We start from the raw sequence: 17,806 nt of genomic DNA on the forward strand, positions 1-17,806 counted from the left end.
AGACAACATCAAAAATGTCATCAATGAAATGATGCTATACCTTGACTGGATTTATGTCGACTCATTGTAATGTTTTATTGGACATATTTTCTTTTTTTACATGTAAACAGAATATGTGATGTAAATCTTTGAAAGGTTTTCAATAAACCAATTCAAATTTAAAACAAAATAATTTACAACTTCAGCTTCAGGCTTGATCATTCAATTTTACCATCTTTGACAGCAAAACCTGGTGAGGAGGCCCAGCTGTCTCCAGCTAGTCAGACCCCCAAATACAGAAAACTGTCCAAAAAAAAAATTAAAAAACACACACCAACTTACTTTTTTTTGCATTTATCCCTAAAGTTCATCACTGTGCAACTCCTCCTACTCTAGCCTCCGTCTCCATGGACCGCCCACCTGGGGCCCTCTGTCATTTTTGCCCACGGGGCCCTTTGCCTTAAATCTGCCACGTACAAACGACAGCCCTCTTTCTTCATGAAGAACCCTAAACGTGAAGTAATTCAACGATAGTACAGTTGGCCTGAGATTCAGTTGAGCAAAACAAGTTAGAAAACAACATCGTTGGCCAGAAAGAGCACGTGGGTCGGTTTTACCAGCGCATACTAATTATACAAGAAAGGACGCGGTGCAAGACAAAGAGTTGCAGCGGTTAGAAAGTGGGAGTAAAGCTGCAGACCATGTAAGCTGCTTTATCCAGACTAGAACGAAAATGTCGTGTTTGGTACATAATTTGTTACATTTCACTTGTAAAAGCGAGAGAACTGAATGTGGTCTGTTTGACTGTACGAGTGAACAGGCCGCACGAGATTCGCAGTCCTTAACTGACCTTTAAATCCCTGCTTTCTTTGTTTCCATGGCCGTGATTTTGTGAGAGGCACGACCCGATGTGACCGACGCAGCAGCGCGCCCCAACGGCTGCACGCGGAACCCTTTAACTTCGAGGCACGCAAGGCACGTTTTAGGAACGCAGCCACTTTTGTCTAGAATAATCATGGGGAACATTGCACAGAGCAACACTAGGCATGGGTTAATACTTCGCTGCTGCGATAGACATCACGTACCGCTTCAAACAGCCAAACACGATAATAAGCCCGCCATTTCATCCTTTGAGGTCGTCAAATGATTGCTGATGTTGCATGGGTAACAGTAACCGCTCCATATGAACTAGCTGCAAAAAGCAAGCACAGATACTTACTGAAACGGTTGCCTGGGCTGGCATGCATTTAGTGAACCATCACCGGACTCTAAACTGATTTTTTTTTTTAAAAAAACAGGCTGCACGGAATTACAATTCGATTAAAGCGGCCTCGGTCAATTTCCATACTACTTTTGGGTTCCCCTTACATTGTCAGTACTCTAAGGACACCTTTTGTAGAAGTTTACGGACAAGATATAAACATGTAATAAAACCGATTGCATAATGGTGTGCGTATTGTGCCGGGAATTCGCGAGTCGTGTGTAAACTGGATCAAAGACTAGAGGGATTGCAAATACCCCCCATGTTCGAACGACGAAGCAGGGCGAGAGAGAGCAAAATTCAATGAAAAGGAGAACACATGATTTGAAAAAAAGACAGAACAGGAAGTCCACAGTCATCATTTCTAAGAACATGTTTCGGGACAAATTTCGAAACGTTTGGCTTTCTGTCAGGAGCGTGGCGCGTAGAACAGAGGCGTTCGAGGATCGGGTACGAGCTTGTGTTCATAAACAACGACACACTGAAATGGATTCGATGTAGATAATGGCTGGCACCACAACACTGCCACCACAGGACTCCCGTGATGTGGAGTATGAAAACACAGCCGTGGACCTGGACAATTGATTGGGATGCAATTCCCACTTAGAGTGGTCAGAATAATTGTAGTGACTAGTATGGGTGCGTGCAATAGCTTATGGAATGTATGGGAGTGAATGGAATGTGCAGGGACCTGGGTGTTCCTAGGATGACAGTTGGGGACTGCAGCATGGAAGAATGTGTCTGCCTTACTCTCCTGACTACTTTCCCACGTGTGTACTGCAACAATAGAAGAAGCCTTCCTTTTTTTACTTACCTGGTCCAGTGTCGTACCTGAGTGGTTCCTGCCTGTCTACCTGCACAAGCTACTTCATTAATACAAGTCCATATTAAATGCTGAGAACAAATTAATTAATTACCTAACCGGTCAATAGTCAAAGTGAGGCAGTTGGGGTCATGGGGGGGTGCGAGGGGGCAGGACAGAGCTTCAGATATGCATGGCTAAAGTTGGTCATGGGATCTTACAGATGTCACAGGAGCAATTTCAGTACAAGTTTAGCCATCTACATCAAAGAAGGGGCCGAAGATGGCCTTGAATATGCCAGGTTTCCTAGACATTTGTAGGTGATATTTTCCATCAAGAATATTAGTTACTCATTAATTTAGTTGTCTAGGTTCAGGCCTGTAAATAACTTCCAGTTGCGTAAAAAAAGATGTTTTGGTAGCATTCAACGTCTAAACAACCAAACTTCCCTTGGTTTGGGCAATTTTAACCTTGTCATTTCCAAGTATGTCCAGCATCCAGGAAGGCGCTACCAATTATCCCTTTGCAGAAATCATAAGCCTTGGGGCATAACCATATCAGTTGTACAATTCTTCGCCTAGAGTATTGTCGGTCAAGTATCAATGGTGCAGCCACTCAGGTGCCTCTATCCCTCACTTCCTCGGCTTGCTTCCACTCGAGCACTTCGCCCATCATGGTCACATCCCGAGCACAGCTGCTGGTACCATCTACCTGCACTTAGAAATGTCCAATGATGGTTGTCCTTAATCTATGTATGGCCACTAATGTATTGTCCTTGGTGACTGTTCCATTTACTCTCCTCCATAAACGGGTCAGAATGTCCCTCATACTCACCCCATTGTAAGAAGATCACTGCTTCTGGTCAAATCTGATTTCTTATCTATTGTACGTTCTTTTGTGATCAAAAGAGCACTGTTCCTTCTGTATATAAATAAATAAACTCTGTATAGCAACTTGGTCCGGCAGGCTCCCACACTCCAATCCAGCAAGGTTTGACAAACGTTGTTATAGCTCATCTTCCATGTCTCAGGCTCCCATTTCTCCCCTATATATTGCGACCAGGCCTGTGCTAATGCTGGTGTTTCAGTGCCAGCTGTTCTGAATGATTAGCACATATTGGACATGGATGGGACCACACAGATGTGTGACATACGAAAACAGGCTCCATGGTGTGGGGCTGATGGGATTTCTCCCGCAAGCCTATGGTCAGGGCCCAGCTGAACAATTTTATATTTAGAGTATGAGCAGTCACTTGGGACGTGCAAGGGGCAAAGTCGTCAGTAGCGGATCCTATTTCCTTTATTGATGAAATCACCAATGTAGCTGATTCCACCCAGGTTCCAGCTCTACCAGAATATTCTGTTGCCCTTGATCTTAATCAATGGATTAAACCATGTTGAGGCTTCCAAGCAGATGTGGAGTTTGGCTTTAGAGTTCGAGACACTGAGATCAAGCTTTCCTTTGCAAATGATGTCTGTAGGTTTTTTCTCTCATGTCGTGGACAGCAATGCTTGGTGCCCACATATGAGTTCCCTGAACATTCAGCCAACACACAGTCATCAGTGTTTTTCCTCAGGAGATTATAGATATGGTCACGACAAGAACACTAAATGGTTGTTCTGGATGTTTAGCGGCCTCCCCCCAGCCACCCACTGTTGACAACAGTAGTTGGTTGCTATTTCCCTAATGCAAGCCAGGGCCATTGTAGATTCCCAACCCATTGGAACTTCTGAATCAGTCAATCCAAGTCTCTGAAAAAAGTCTGGGGAGACTCAAGAGGCAGCATTGGCAGGACTCAATACACTCTAGTTGCTGTATTCACCTTGATGCTGTTTATAGTCTGTGGTGGAACACCCGCCTTTCATTATAGTTCACATGCCTCAACAGTGATAGCACTGACCTCTCTTTAGACCCTCAACCAACTCACTGCATCTCACCTTTTATTCTCCAAGCGGGGCTGCCATAACTGTAATAAAAGTGGTTCCATGTCATTTTATCGTGGGATGTTTTTTCGTGGTTTTTTTTTTAAAACCCATGAAATTTTTTTGGGGGGTTCCTCCCCCAACCCCCCCCGCCCCCATTTTTAAAAAAATTAGATGTTTTTTTTAAAAAACATTTGCGTTAAAAAAGCCCTCGAAAAAACATCCCGTGATGAAAGGAAATCGTACCATAAAAGTGACCTCTCGTTTGGCCCTTCAGCCTACCAGAATTGTTTCACCTCCTGCACCCCAAAGACCTCAGTGGTGGAATAACCTCCACTTTAACTGTCCATCCATGAACTGCCTCTTACTGTTTTATTCTCTGTTTTCTCCTCCTCTCCCTTCTCCCTCTCTTTTCCCGCCCTCCCTTACTTTCTTCTATGCACTCACTCTATCAGAATTGTCCCTGGAACTAGTATGATACCAACACATGTTTGTCTCCTCCCACTCCCTTTACTTTTTCCGTCTCCCCTCCAGCACTATCTGAAATGTCATCAGGCCTAGAACGATAGTCACTTGTTTTGTTCCTCTCCCTCCTTTCACCTCCCCCTCCTTCACCTCGTGTTAATCTCCGGCTCTACCAGAAATGTCATCAGGCCTAGTACAGTAGTCGCCTGTCAGTTTCCATTTCTTTCCTATCTGTGTCTTAGCTCTTGCACTATCTGAATTGTCATTAGGCCGAGTACGATAGTTAATTTCATATTCTTGTTGTTCATGGCCTGTAAAAATGTCATTGTATTTTCCCTTGTTCCCTCCCTTGCCGTGAAGAGCTTTGAAACACATTGCGTATAGGCGCTATATAAATAAACTATCATATCATAACACCAGATAAACCTTCACAACAGGCACCTCTCTCCTATCCACCAATAACATGACCTCCACCCATCCTTAACCTCCTTCCTCATAACCCTGAATAGGACAATGCTCTCCTCTTCATACCCTCCAATTTACCAATCATATCACTCCACTGTATGCACACCCAGGCACATTTTCAAATGTTTTACCACAACACATCAAGGAATAGCCATGAAGAAGTCTATCCCTACCACTCCCCCCAAGTTGAGCAGGTGCGCAAATAAGCAAATTGACACTCTTGTAACCATTGTTCTTCTCTACTCTCAAATGTCAGGGCCAGGTCTCCACGGTCTACTGAAACTACCCAATCTACCCTCCTCAAAGCTGTGCGTCCTCAGGTGCACACAATTCACCACTGGAGGTGCACACATGACGCGTTTTACGTGTCTTCCTGCTGTGGTGGCCGCCTTGCAATCCACACTGTTGTCATTGCTATTATCATCAATTACTTTGCAACATCTCCCCCATTCATTTATTAAATGTATTCGATCACGCTCGGAGCTCCCACTTCGCCCTCAAGCAGCTGCACCCTCGGCCCTAACCCACCAGCTCGGTGGAAGCCAATTCCAGTTTTGCCCTTTTCTCAGAAAGAAGCGGCAGCCCCTTTAAACCAGAGACTCTTGTATATGTTTCGGTTCACCCTGAGCCTTTAATGACATAATGCATATACATGTGTCGTCACCTCCCTGTGATTCCGGGGGAGTCAAACAAGTCCTGCGTCCTTTTGGAGCGAACTTACTTTCCGTTACTTTCGACAACAACAAAAAAAACCGGGGCCGAAATTCTTGTTCTTCCACAGCCGTGGGGACCCCCTCCTCCCGCTTCAAATAGTTTCCTGCCGGGATCCATAGCAGCGGCGCCCATCTGGGAATGTTATGTGCCGGAATTTCCAGGAAACATTACCGCCCTCTGCTCCGCGGACCCCAGAGCCTCGTTTCCAACCCCACCCGCCGACCCCCGGAGCAAGGGGGCCCAAGTAACTATGTCCCAGGGCTGCGGCGAGGAAAGAAAGTCTATATAGACATTCCTGGAAGATGACACTTTCCTAACACTTTCCACAAAACATCACCCTCTTTCGCGCAGCCCGGCAGGGGGGCACACGTCAATGAAAAACAAGGATGCCCATATACAAGAACGCTTTCCGTTACCCCCCCACCCCCTCCCTCGCCCCTTACTGAAGGGCAGCGTCGGCGACAGCCGCCGTACTCACCCCGAGCAGGCACACCTTCAGCTCCCGGATCGCCATCATCTGCCTGCTTGTGGACTCTGCATCCTCCGCAGGCTGTGTGGCGCAGTCACAGCTGCCCGCGGCAGCCCCCTTCCCGTCCGGCCCGCCTCGGCCCCCAGATGCAGCCGCGGGGCTAAGGTTTCAGTCCTGCAGCACAAGCGGAAACCGCTCGGAACTATTTGTGGGCAGGCAGCTATGCATTTTACAGCATTTATACACAGGAAGAAAGGAAGAAAAAAAAACGCCCGGATTTCAGCAGTCTATTGGTTGTCTTGAAATGCACCGCTTCATTTCTGAGTAGGGGCACGCTGAAGCAAACACCCCAGCCTTCGTCTGACACATGCCCTACTGCCTCATTTGAGGCAAGATGCCCACAGACAGCGAAGTCTCATTGGAATGTTAAACGTACAGGTGACATCAGAACAATACTCTGTTCATCATTGCAAGAGTTACCTCCCATTTGCTTGCTTGGTTTGCAGTGGTGGCTGTGGAATTTCAAACTTATGCTGCCTAGACACCAGCCCCTGTGGCGTTTGGCTGGATAAGGTCCACTCTGGAAACATTTTAAAATCAAAAGTGAAGGCATGACGGGAACGCCCAGCAGCACGTAACCAGAGTTGTCTGCAGCAAATTACTGTGCCCATCAGAAACCTGTGCCTCTGGCAGGTTTTTAGATGCACTGTAAACATATATATATTTATAGATTTTTTTATTTTATATTGTTGCATATGTAGTTTACAAAAAACATTACACAACATGTTTCATAAAATACATAAAACATATACATTCAATATGTACAACATTTTAACAGAACCTACTTGATCTTTCCAGAAAAAGAAAAATTTAATGAAATCAAATTACAAATCGAATACAAACTCTTCAATAAAAATCAATTCAAATAAAAATACCCATTTCTAGATTTCTCTTATCCAGCTCAGAACTAAGATAAATAAGAAAAGAATTCAAAGCTAGAACTAAAGAGATACTGGTGCCCCACATACAGCGACACCAAAACAAGTTCCTGGACACTTCTGAAATCTTTTCCCTGAAGGACTTGGCAGGTTCCTTATCGAAAAACGAACAGACAACAACCAAATGCTTCAGGGTCTCTCACGAGTCAATAGCTCCACAGAACCTACAGTTGCTCTCAGAAGAAGCATTTAGAGCAGCTATGCTATGCGTCTTACTCCAATGTCTGATCTTCTCATAGACAGGAAGCAGATTTAACCTAAAACGCATATAATTAATGCATATGTTTGAACAGGGAAATTGCGGAAGATACATCGGTAAGCATTCCCTTGCATGAGCACACTGAGAACATTCCTCATAGCTGGCATATGTTGAAATGCAATCCACTGTCTCAGACCGGTCAAACCTGAACAAGATCTTTTTAATGTGCCCAGTTCTTAATACCAGATCGTCACAAGAGCCTTTAATACTCAACAGTACTGCAAGCATCAGATCTCTGAACTCTCCAATGAACGGAACAGTACCGTCAAGCATAGTAGAATTCAAGTTCTCATATAGGGAGGTCTTGGGGGCGGGGGCGCAATCATTCTTCGAAAGAATGAAAGCTATCTCCAGACATACCTGGCCTTCAATGACACCAGACACAGCTCATGTCTAATGATAACATTAGGTATAGCCATCGGGAGGCCCAAAACGTCCTTCCAAGTCCTTCCCTGAAGAATGTTTAAGATATCCCCCATATTGTGGGAGCAAAGGTCAAGTCCGTATAGAATAATCGACTCAAATTTGGCCAGATAATAACACCTCAAGGGCAGTACAGAGAATTTGCACACCTTCTGCTTTAAGAACTTCATTTGAACACAAAGCTGTTTTGCTTTATCAGCCAGAATGGTTTTCCAATAATCAATGCTGACCCTATTCGCCAAATGGTAACCCAAAGAGATGACAGACTTGACCTGCTCCACACTATCGGGTCCCATAGTCCAAACTATTAAGGGTGTTGACCCTTAATTCTATGAGTTATTATATGATATGATATGATAATTTATTTGTATCGCGCGTGTGCACAAGTGTTTCAGAGCGCGACTAGGCAAGGGAGGGGGACAGGGGAGAACACAACACAACAACAACAACGATCTTACTAGGCCGAGTGATATTGAGAACGCGCAAGTGCATGGGAATGGAAAAAGGAAAAAAGTGCATGGAAGGGGGAGAGTGGAAAGTGTGGAGCAGAGGAGAGCAGATAAATAAAAAATAAATAGAAATCGGGGCAATAATCAGTGATAGTGTAGCCAGCAAGTGGCAAGTGCTGTGTTAAGGCAGCAGACTAGGTAAATCTGATAAGTACAGAAAAAGAAGAAAAATTGGGGGCTGTAAGGGTACAGATACAGTCCCCAGTGCAATGAGTGGCTGGGAGGCAGTGCAGGAGGTTGGCAGGGTGAGCAGGTACCTGGGCCCAGGGAGGGGACAGAGGGTGGCCAGGTGCACAGTGCCAAGAGAGAGCAGATCAGCAGAGGAGAGGGGGAGCAAAGGCAGAAGCAAAGAGGAAGGTCTTGAGGTTCTTCCGGAACCAGAGATGGTTTTCCACAAGTTTTAGATTGGCAGGGAGGCTGTTCCAGAGGGAGGCCCCAGCCGAAGATAGAGAGCTACCCCCAGCTCGTTTCTTTGAAAAACGATTGACCCGGAGGGAGTTAGAGGTAGAGGAGCAAAGAGCTCAAGAGGGGAGGTATTTGCAGAGGGATAGCTGAAGGTATTTTGGACCCAGGCCCCAGAAAGCCTTGTGGACAATGCAGAGGGTTTTGAATTTAATCCTTGCATCCACTGGGAGACAACGGAGAGATTTCAGGGCTGGAGAGATAGGATCCCAGGGCTTGAGGCCAAGGACAAGTCTCGCAGTCCTGTTCTGGATAAGTTGCACAGGGCGGAGAGCAGAGGCAGGTAGATTTAGAAAGAGGCTGTTACAATAGTCCAACCTAGAACCAAGACTTTAGACTTAGAAGCATTGGGGAGGAGGTTGTTATCCTGGGCATATTTGAAAAAGAGCTGCATCTTCACTCTAAGACCCCACGGAGGGACCCTGCCACCGTCCCTCAACATTGCAAACGTATAGGTTGAAGAGCGTTGGTGCCAAGGTACACCCCTGTTTAACTCCCGTACAGGTTTTCTATCTCTGGCGACAAGAGACCATCCTCGGATAAACAAACACGTGCAGTAGAATGAGTGTGTAATAAGGCGATCAATTGCACTAATTTACGGGGGATATTTAAGAAAAGCATTTTTAGCCAAAGCCTGGACTTTATAACACCGTCAAAAGCACTGGTCATATCCAGGGAGGATATATAGACTTCCCCCACCTGAGAGTGATGAACATAGTCTCTCAGATGTGACAAGGTGGAAGCATTGAGTGAAGTACCCAACTCTTCTTGAAACCCCACCTGGAATCGACTAAAAAGATTGCGTTCTCTGATTGCATGGTTAAGGTCCCTTAATAGGAGGATTGAGAAAACCTTGCTAGATACATCAGTCAATGCAATGGGTCGATAATTAGATAAGACCAGTTTATCTCCCTTTTTATGAATCGCTACTATAATGGATTTAATCCAAGAAACAGGAACAGTATGAGATAGAAAAATATGATTGAATAAAGGTTTTAGGAGTGCAGCCCAGAGGTCTGGTTCCTCTTTAGCCGGTCAAGTGGCACAGCAAGTAGAGTGCACGCTTTGACATCCGTGCAGCGCTTGCTAATGCAGGTTTGAATCCCGGCAGGGCCAAACTCAGCCTTTCATCCTTCTGATAAGGTCAGTAAATGATCACCACACCCCGTGGGTATAATAATCAGTGCTCAGATACCTGAGGGTTCGTAGCGCTATATAAATGCAAAATTATTATTATTTAAGAACAAAACGAGGAATGTCGTCTGGACCAGGGGCCCGGGACTGCTTGAGCCAATCAATTGCCCACACAATATCCTCCCTATTCCAAGTACATAAACGCATGACAGGAGCGCTCAGGAGAGAACCCTCTGAGACCCTGAAATCGTTAGGTAAGGCACATTTCTCAGTGTAGAATGACACCCAGCTAGCCGAGTCTATGGGGCAGTCCATACTCCCTTTTGCATTCACAAGTAACTTGTTGACAGACGACAAAAAATGGCCGGCACTCCAGCATATGCTGATGACGCAAAAGATGAGCATCCATCCTGAGAGACTTCACATAGTTCTTATGTCTCAAAAGTAGTCTGCGCTTGCGTATATCATACACAGAGGCAGACAATCCCAGTCTCTCCAACTCAACCAATTCCCTCCTTTTACGAGACTTAGATTGAGAAATTCTGTCATCACTCCCGTAAGCTCTCTTACTCATATTCACAAGGCTATGATGGACTTGCACTTGTCGAATGCAGGACAGAATTGAATTTTATGTAGAGGCAGGGACACCATCCCTATTGTCACCATCATAGGTACCAAAACCTGCTTCCTTCAGAAGGACAAAAAGAAACTGGTTACATTTATAGACAGTATTCCTATTCCACACCACGCTTGAGCCCTTGTTGTTATAGCACAGACCCGTCATGTCCGGTCGGATACACGGGATAGACATGGAAATGGACAAAGAAAAGGACAAGGGAAGATGGTCTCCTAAGTCAGAAGGAAGATGGCTCAGATGACTGCAGTGATTCCTAATATCATGAGAAACATAGATAAAATCTATCCTAGAAAACACCTCCCCTCTGTGCCAGGTAAATTTCGGTGCAACGGAAGCAGGCGGGTGATCTAATAGTGACATATCCCAATTCACCTATAGGGAATCCCACTGAATACCTCTTCCTATATTCAAATGCTGCTTAGTTGGTAGAGCCCCCATGGAATTCCATCTAGCCCCATCTGCACAGTACGAATGGAAGTCCCCTCCTAAGATCACTTGATAACCACACACCCTCTGAATCCAATCAGACAAAATTCCTCCCAGGCCAACCTCTATAGTATCAAAGAAAAGTCTAATGGGATTCCAATATAAGTTTAGTAACAAGATTGGCAAAAGGCCAGGCCCTGAAGTCAGTATAATTGCCAAAAGCCACTCTGTACTGAATAAGATATCCCATGAGAGCCCCAAACTAGAGTCTATAGCAATTAAGATCTCCCCTCCTCACCCCGGATAGCAGGGCACGAAACAGTATGAAAGCTTTCAAAAAAAGGAATCGTCATCAGCATCATTTCCTGAAACAAGTAGATCTTCAAAAGTTTATTTCCTATAGGGTTAAGCATACATTTATAGAGATTAGAGCTACCAAAGGTGTTCCAGGAGATAACTTCAATTTCCGTTCTGTCATGCATGTCCCGGACCATGTGTCATGAAGTCAGGGGCACAGGCATGCAGGGGTCGCATGCACAGAAGACCCTGGCGCCTTTGGCGCCAGGCTCATGAATAAAGGAAACAAGAACATCCATTTAACACCAAAAAGCTTTTATTATGGACATAGCACTTCAGATGCATTAACCTTGAATATTCCATCCATTAAGCAGGATGCACTAACCTTGAACAGTCCATCCGTTAAGCAGTCCCAAGTGTATTCTTTGGTGTGGCTGCTAACGGATTGCCTTTGCACGTGCTCCCTCTCTAGGAGTGGCAGGGTGTGGCTGTTAAGCCAGCCCTAATGCGCATGCCCACAATCTCAGCTATATAAACTGCCCCGATCCTCAAGACAGACGCTTTGCGTTATTCTGCATTTGCAAGCAGCGTATCTCTGACCCTCGCCTGAGATCAGACTTACCTTTGAAGATCCTGCTTCCTGGACATCCTGCTTCCTGCCAGCATACTTACCAACTGGAGGAAGCTATTCTTACCTCTACATCTCTTCGGCGAACCAAGTATTCATCTTTACACTTTCCGGAACAACAAAATCTTCATCTTGGCACCGCAGCATGATACGCTCCATCGTCGACAGCAGCGCCTGCAAGGAAAAACAGAATACAAGGTTACACATCGAAAAAACAGGCAGTTTAAGGTTGGGCTTCACCATAATTCATGCTTTTCCTTAAACCATCACTTACCCGCTGTCGAACATTGCGGTAGCATCCATCTCCCATCCGGCCGTGTCTTGCATCTTACAGCTGCACTGAGGCCGCATTTCCATCTAAGGGAAGAGAACAGAAGAGAGACATTATTGCGGGCAACGAACAGCATCACAAGGGCTCAAGAAAGACTTACCAATCATAAGGAGAAGCATAGTCGCAGCTGGAAGGGACTAATCCTTATCAGGGATCAGTGAAGGAACTAGATCCCATTTGACGTGACCCTGCCAGAAGTAGCAAGACAGAGAGCTTATCTTCCATAATTCACAGGTGAGCTTTATGGGCTGGCGTATGCTCACAGAAACCGTACTTTAGGGTAAAGGGTTCGAGAGGTACAACAATCACAGATTGGCACACTCACACACTGTTATCTCCACGCAGGAGCAGTATCACCACGTACAACCGCTCACAGCTTTTCTACTGAGGGAGAGGCCTGGAGGGGGGTGATTCAAATTCAGGGTGGGCTACAACCGTGCCCCAACGCCTCCGCAGAGACCAGGTGAGCGTAACAGAACGCAAAGCCTCTAATACTGTCTACCTGGGCATTATGGAAACTTCAGAAACAGATCAGTTAGCCCTCCTACTAGGGGAATTACGGGCTGAAGTACATGCTTCAAGATAGGAAACCAATGCATTACAGAGGGATCTTACTGTAAATCAAGAAAGAACTGACAAATTGGCAAGACAAATGTTACAAGCACAAGCAGGACAGGTTCCACTGCCTGGAGAGACCCATTCTTCTCATTCTTCCACACCACAACAATCAACACCGGTTCAGGTGGTTCTTCCAGGAGCAGTGCCTCTACCCACCCCGAACGCTTCATCGGCGACCCAAACAAGTTTGCTGTATTTATGAACCAATGTCGCCTTCATTTCTTGTGCAGACCGGGAGCCTTTCCTAATGACCAAGCCAAAGTGGCGTTTTTGTACTCTCGCATTTAGGAGGTAGTGTGGCGGACTGGTCTATACCATTGGTAAATCAAGATGACCCCTTACTCTGGAACTTTGGGAATTTCCAACATGAGATGGAGAAATTGTTTGCCCGTCATACTCAAGGACAAGCTCTGGACAACGAGTTGTTGTCACTAAGAGAAGGGAGTCAAGATCTATTAACCTATATTGCAACCTTCAATCGTCTCATAGCCCAGACCAACTGGCCAGAAGAGAAGAGGACTACACTCTTTTACCGAGGGTTACATGGAGAATTTAAGGATGTGTTGGCGCAAGTGGTGAATCCCCCTGAGAGGTGTGCGGACTACATAGACCTGACGGTGCAACTCGATCATAGGTTGCAGAATTGGAAAATGGATCGAGCTAGATCAGAGGGATGGTCAGTTTACATACGACCTCATGAGAAACAGACTAAACCACATGAACAGTCTGAGCCAATGCAAATTGGTGGATTACAAAGTCCCCTAACCAAAGCAGAAAGGGAAAAAATAAGACAACAACAACTTTGCTTATATTGTGGACAAGCAGGTCATTTCCTCCGTGACTGCCTGGTAAGACCACCCAAGAAAAAGGTTGGGGCAACAGACAAAACTGATGAAGAAGAAGAACAGAACTCGGGAAACGGCAATACCCGGCAAGTGTAGGGGTCTGCTTGTCGAGCATGAAAAAGGAATCCGTACAAACCTCACATCTAGTCCTTCCAGTGCTTTTGGTGAATCACAAGCAACCATCAAAAATACATGCCTTGGAGGCATATATTGATTGTCGAGCTGTGGGTAACTACATTGACCAAGATTTGGCTCTCCGAATAGGCCTTCCTCTCCGACAGAAGCAGAAATCGGAAAACGTCACTGCTGTGGATGGTTCTCAGCTATCATCCGGCCCAGTGACACAATACACAGAGAAAGTCAAGCTTCAGTGTCAGGACGGGCATCAGGAAGACATTACTTTCAATTTCATTGTTGTTCCTCAGTTCAAAATGATATTGGGAATGCCCTGGCTGGAGACCCACAATCCAAGGATCGACTGGCGAAAACAAGTTCTGACATTTACTCATGATTGTGCCGACACATGTTACAAAAAAGATGACACCAATCTGAAACCGAAGAAAGGAATCGTGTTGGGCCTCATCTGCTCCTTACCGCTTGAATACCAAGATTACCAGGATGTCTTCAAAAAAGAGCAAGCCAACGTTCTGCCCCCACACAGACCCTACGATTGTCAAATAGATCTTGTACCCGGAGCCCAGATCCCTTGCAGCCGAATTTACGCTCTGACAGAACAGGAAAATCAGCATCTTAGAACTTACCTGGGTCAGTACCTGGTGAACGGATTCATTCGCCCGTCTAAGGTCTAAGTCACTTGCCTCCTCGCCCTTATTCTTCGTGCCTAAAAAGGAGGGGGACTTAAGAACTTGCATCGACGATAGAGCCATCAATCAGATCACAGTAAAAAATCAATATCCTTTACCACTTATACCAGAGCTGCTGGACCAAGTGAAACATGCTCAAATCTACACAAAACTGGATTTAAGAGGAGCATACCATCTTATAAGAGTAAAAGAGGGAGACGGGTGGAAAACGGCCTTCTGCATGGAGTACGGCCTCTTTGAATACCTGCTCATGCCCTTCGGGCTATGCAATGCCCCCGCAGCGTTCCAATTCTTTATGAATGATGTACTCCGTGAACTACTGGACGTTTGCGCTCTTGTTTACATTGACAACATTCTTACCTACAAAAATTCCATGGAAGAACATGTAGGCCATGTCTGGGCAGTCTTAGAGAAGCTTCGACAACACCAATTGTATGTCAAGTTGGAAAAATGTTTTTTCCATGTAACCGAGGTCGAGTTTCTCGGTTTCATGCTCACACCACAAGGTGTACATATGGCTACACAAAAGGTGGATGCAATCCTCCAATGGCCCTCACCAACATCCACGAAAGGAGTGCAAAGTGTGCTCAGATTCGCCAACTTTTACTGTTGATTTATACCTGGGTTTTTACAAATTGTATATCCAATTACCTCCTTGTTAAAGAAAAATCAAAAGTTCCATTGGTCGACAGAAGCTGAAGAAGCCTTCCAGAAGTTGAAACTAGCATTCAGTACAGCACTAGTCCTTCGACACCCACAACCAGACCTACCTTACATAGTTGAGACAGGTGCTTCAAAAATAGCCATGGGAGCAGTATTGTCACAACGAGACCCTGAAACAGGACAACTACACCCCGTCGCATTCTGGTCCTGTAAATTTTCAGCCCCCGAGTTGAACTACGCAATCACAGATAAGGAATTACTGGCAATTAAAGGAGTATTCAAGGCCTGGAGACATTACCTTCTTGGGGCGAGACATACGGTCACTGTCATCACGGACCACCGTAACTTGCAATACTTGAAAACCGTCAACGCACAATCCTTGCGTCAACTTCGTTGGGCTCTCTTTTACACGGAATACGATTTTATTATCACTTATAGATCTGGAGTACGCAATGGGAAGGCAGACGCTCTATCACGCATGAATGAAGAAAAAGAGGCTTTTACGCCATCCAACCCCGTGGCCATAATTCCTGAGGAAAGGGTTCAAACCAGAATAGCTGCCACCCCGTGTGTGGATGCCCAAAGAACCAGTTTGCAATCCCCGATGGATCAATCAACACAACAGGAATGGTTGTTAAAAGGTGACCAGTAAACCATCGAAGACAATCTACCGTATTTCCAAGGACCAAGAACTGCAAACGCAAATCATCACAAATTACCACGATTCATTAGTGGAAGGGCACCCAGGAATAGCCAAAACTCAGGTTAAAGTAAAACAAAACTACTGGTGGCCAACCTGGCGAAAAGACATTGCCCAATCTTTTGAAACCTGCGGTGTCTGTGCACAACACAAGTCTCAGAAACAGAACCTTGCTGGCTTACTACATCACCTAACAGTACCGCCAGCACCATGGCATACCCTGTTGATGGACTTCATCATGGATCTTCCACTCTGCAATGGATACAACACAATATTAGTCGTTGTGGATTTATTCTCCAAAATGGCCCATTTCATTCCTCTGAAGGGACTCCCAACTGCATCAACTCTTGCTTCTGTGTTCCTAGAGCAAATTGTTCGATTGCATGGATTTCCATCAATATTAGTACCTGATCGCAGAACTCAATTTGTTTCTGCCTTTTGGAGAAAGTGTTGTACGATTGCCAAAATCGATCTCCGGTTGTCGACAAGCCATCACCTTCAAACTGATGGGCAAACTGAACGAACCAACCAAACTTTAGAGCAATATCTCAGGTGTATGTTGCAACAGTCCGAGGATTCTTGGAAAAATATACTCTGGATAGCTGAGTATGCACACAAGTACAGGGCAAACTCCATTCTATACTGTGCACGGAAGACATCTGAGGACATCAGTATTTGATCCACCCGATACCCTGGAAATGCCAGCCATAAAAAAAGTGCATAAAACCATCACTCAGGTTGTTAAGGAGGCGACAGAGCATCTGACCAAGGCTAAGGAAAGACAAAAACTGTTTGCTGATGGACATCGGAAGGATGCTCCCGCCTACCAGATTGGAGAAAAGGTGTGGTGAGCATCCAAATATATTCCCCTGAAGGGGCCAAGAGCTTTCCGCCCAAGATACCTGGGCCCCTATACTATAAAGTCCATAATCAATCCTGTCGCCATGAAATTGGAGTTACCATCTCACATGAAAATTCACCCCCTATTTCATGTCTCTCTCCTCAAACCAATGAAATCCAATACACGGCTTAGTTCTCCGCCAGAGCCCGAAATAATAGATGGAGAACCAGAATATGAAGTCAAATCCATCCTGGACTCCAGGGTGGTTCGATCAAAATTGTATTACCTAATTGACTGGAAAGGTTACGGACCTCAAGACCGAACTTGGGAACCCAGTGAACACGTCCATGCTCCTCGTTTAATCAAACAAATCCCACCAAACCAGGACCGGAGGAGAACCACCCTTGAGAGGGGCCTTGAGGGGGAGTGCTGTCATGGTCATGAAGTCAGGGGCACAGGCATGCAGGGGTCGTATGCACAGGAGACCTGGGTGGACACTGTCCTGGCGCCTTTGGCGCCAGGCTCATGAACAAAAGTAAACAAGAACATCAATTTAACACCAAAAAGCTTTTATTATGGACACAGCACTTCAGATGCATTAACCTTGAACATTCCATCCATTAAGCAAGATGCATTAACCTTGAACATTCCATCCATTAAGCAGCCCCAAGTGTTTTCTTGGGTGTGGCTGCTAATGGATTGCCTTTGCACGTGCTCACTCTTTAGGAGTGGCAGGGTGTGGCTGGTAAGCCGGCCCTAATGGGCGTGCCCACGATCTCAGCTATATAAGCTGCCCCGATCCTCAAGACAGACGCTTCGCGTTATTTTGCACTTGCAACCAGCGTAACGCTCACCGTCACCTGAGGTCAGACTTACCTTAGAAGATCCTGCTTCCTGGACATCCTGCTTCCTGCCAGCATACTTACCAACTGATGGAAGCTGTTCTTACCTGTACATCTCTTCGGCGAACCAAGTATTCATCTTTACACTTTCCGGAACGCCAAAATCTTCATCTTGGCACAGCAGCACGACAAGCTCCATCGTGGACAGCAGCACCTGCAAGGAAAAAACAGAAGACAAGGTTAGACATTGAAAAAACAGTGAGTTAAAGGTTGCGCTTCGCCATACTTCACG

General features: G+C 45.6%; 1 protein-coding gene across 1 annotated transcript in view; it reads right to left on the bottom strand.

Annotated features, from left to right (window-relative positions):
* RAB31 (RAB31, member RAS oncogene family) overlaps positions 1–6,444 on the bottom strand; it is a 629,885-nt gene extending 623,441 nt beyond the window's left edge. The window contains exon 1 of the mRNA XM_069613379.1: positions 6,087–6,444. Coding sequence (XP_069469480.1) covers positions 6,087–6,125 — 39 coding nt within the window. The 5' untranslated portion in view covers positions 6,126–6,444. The remainder of the gene's footprint in view (positions 1–6,086) is intronic.
* Between the last annotated feature and the right edge of the window lie 11,362 nt (positions 6,445–17,806).

Source organism: Ambystoma mexicanum, chromosome 5p (genome assembly GCF_040938575.1).
Source record: "Ambystoma mexicanum isolate Mex_15411 chromosome 5p, UKY_AmexF1_1, whole genome shotgun sequence".
In the NCBI taxonomy this organism is placed as follows: domain Eukaryota; kingdom Metazoa; phylum Chordata; class Amphibia; order Caudata; family Ambystomatidae; genus Ambystoma; species Ambystoma mexicanum.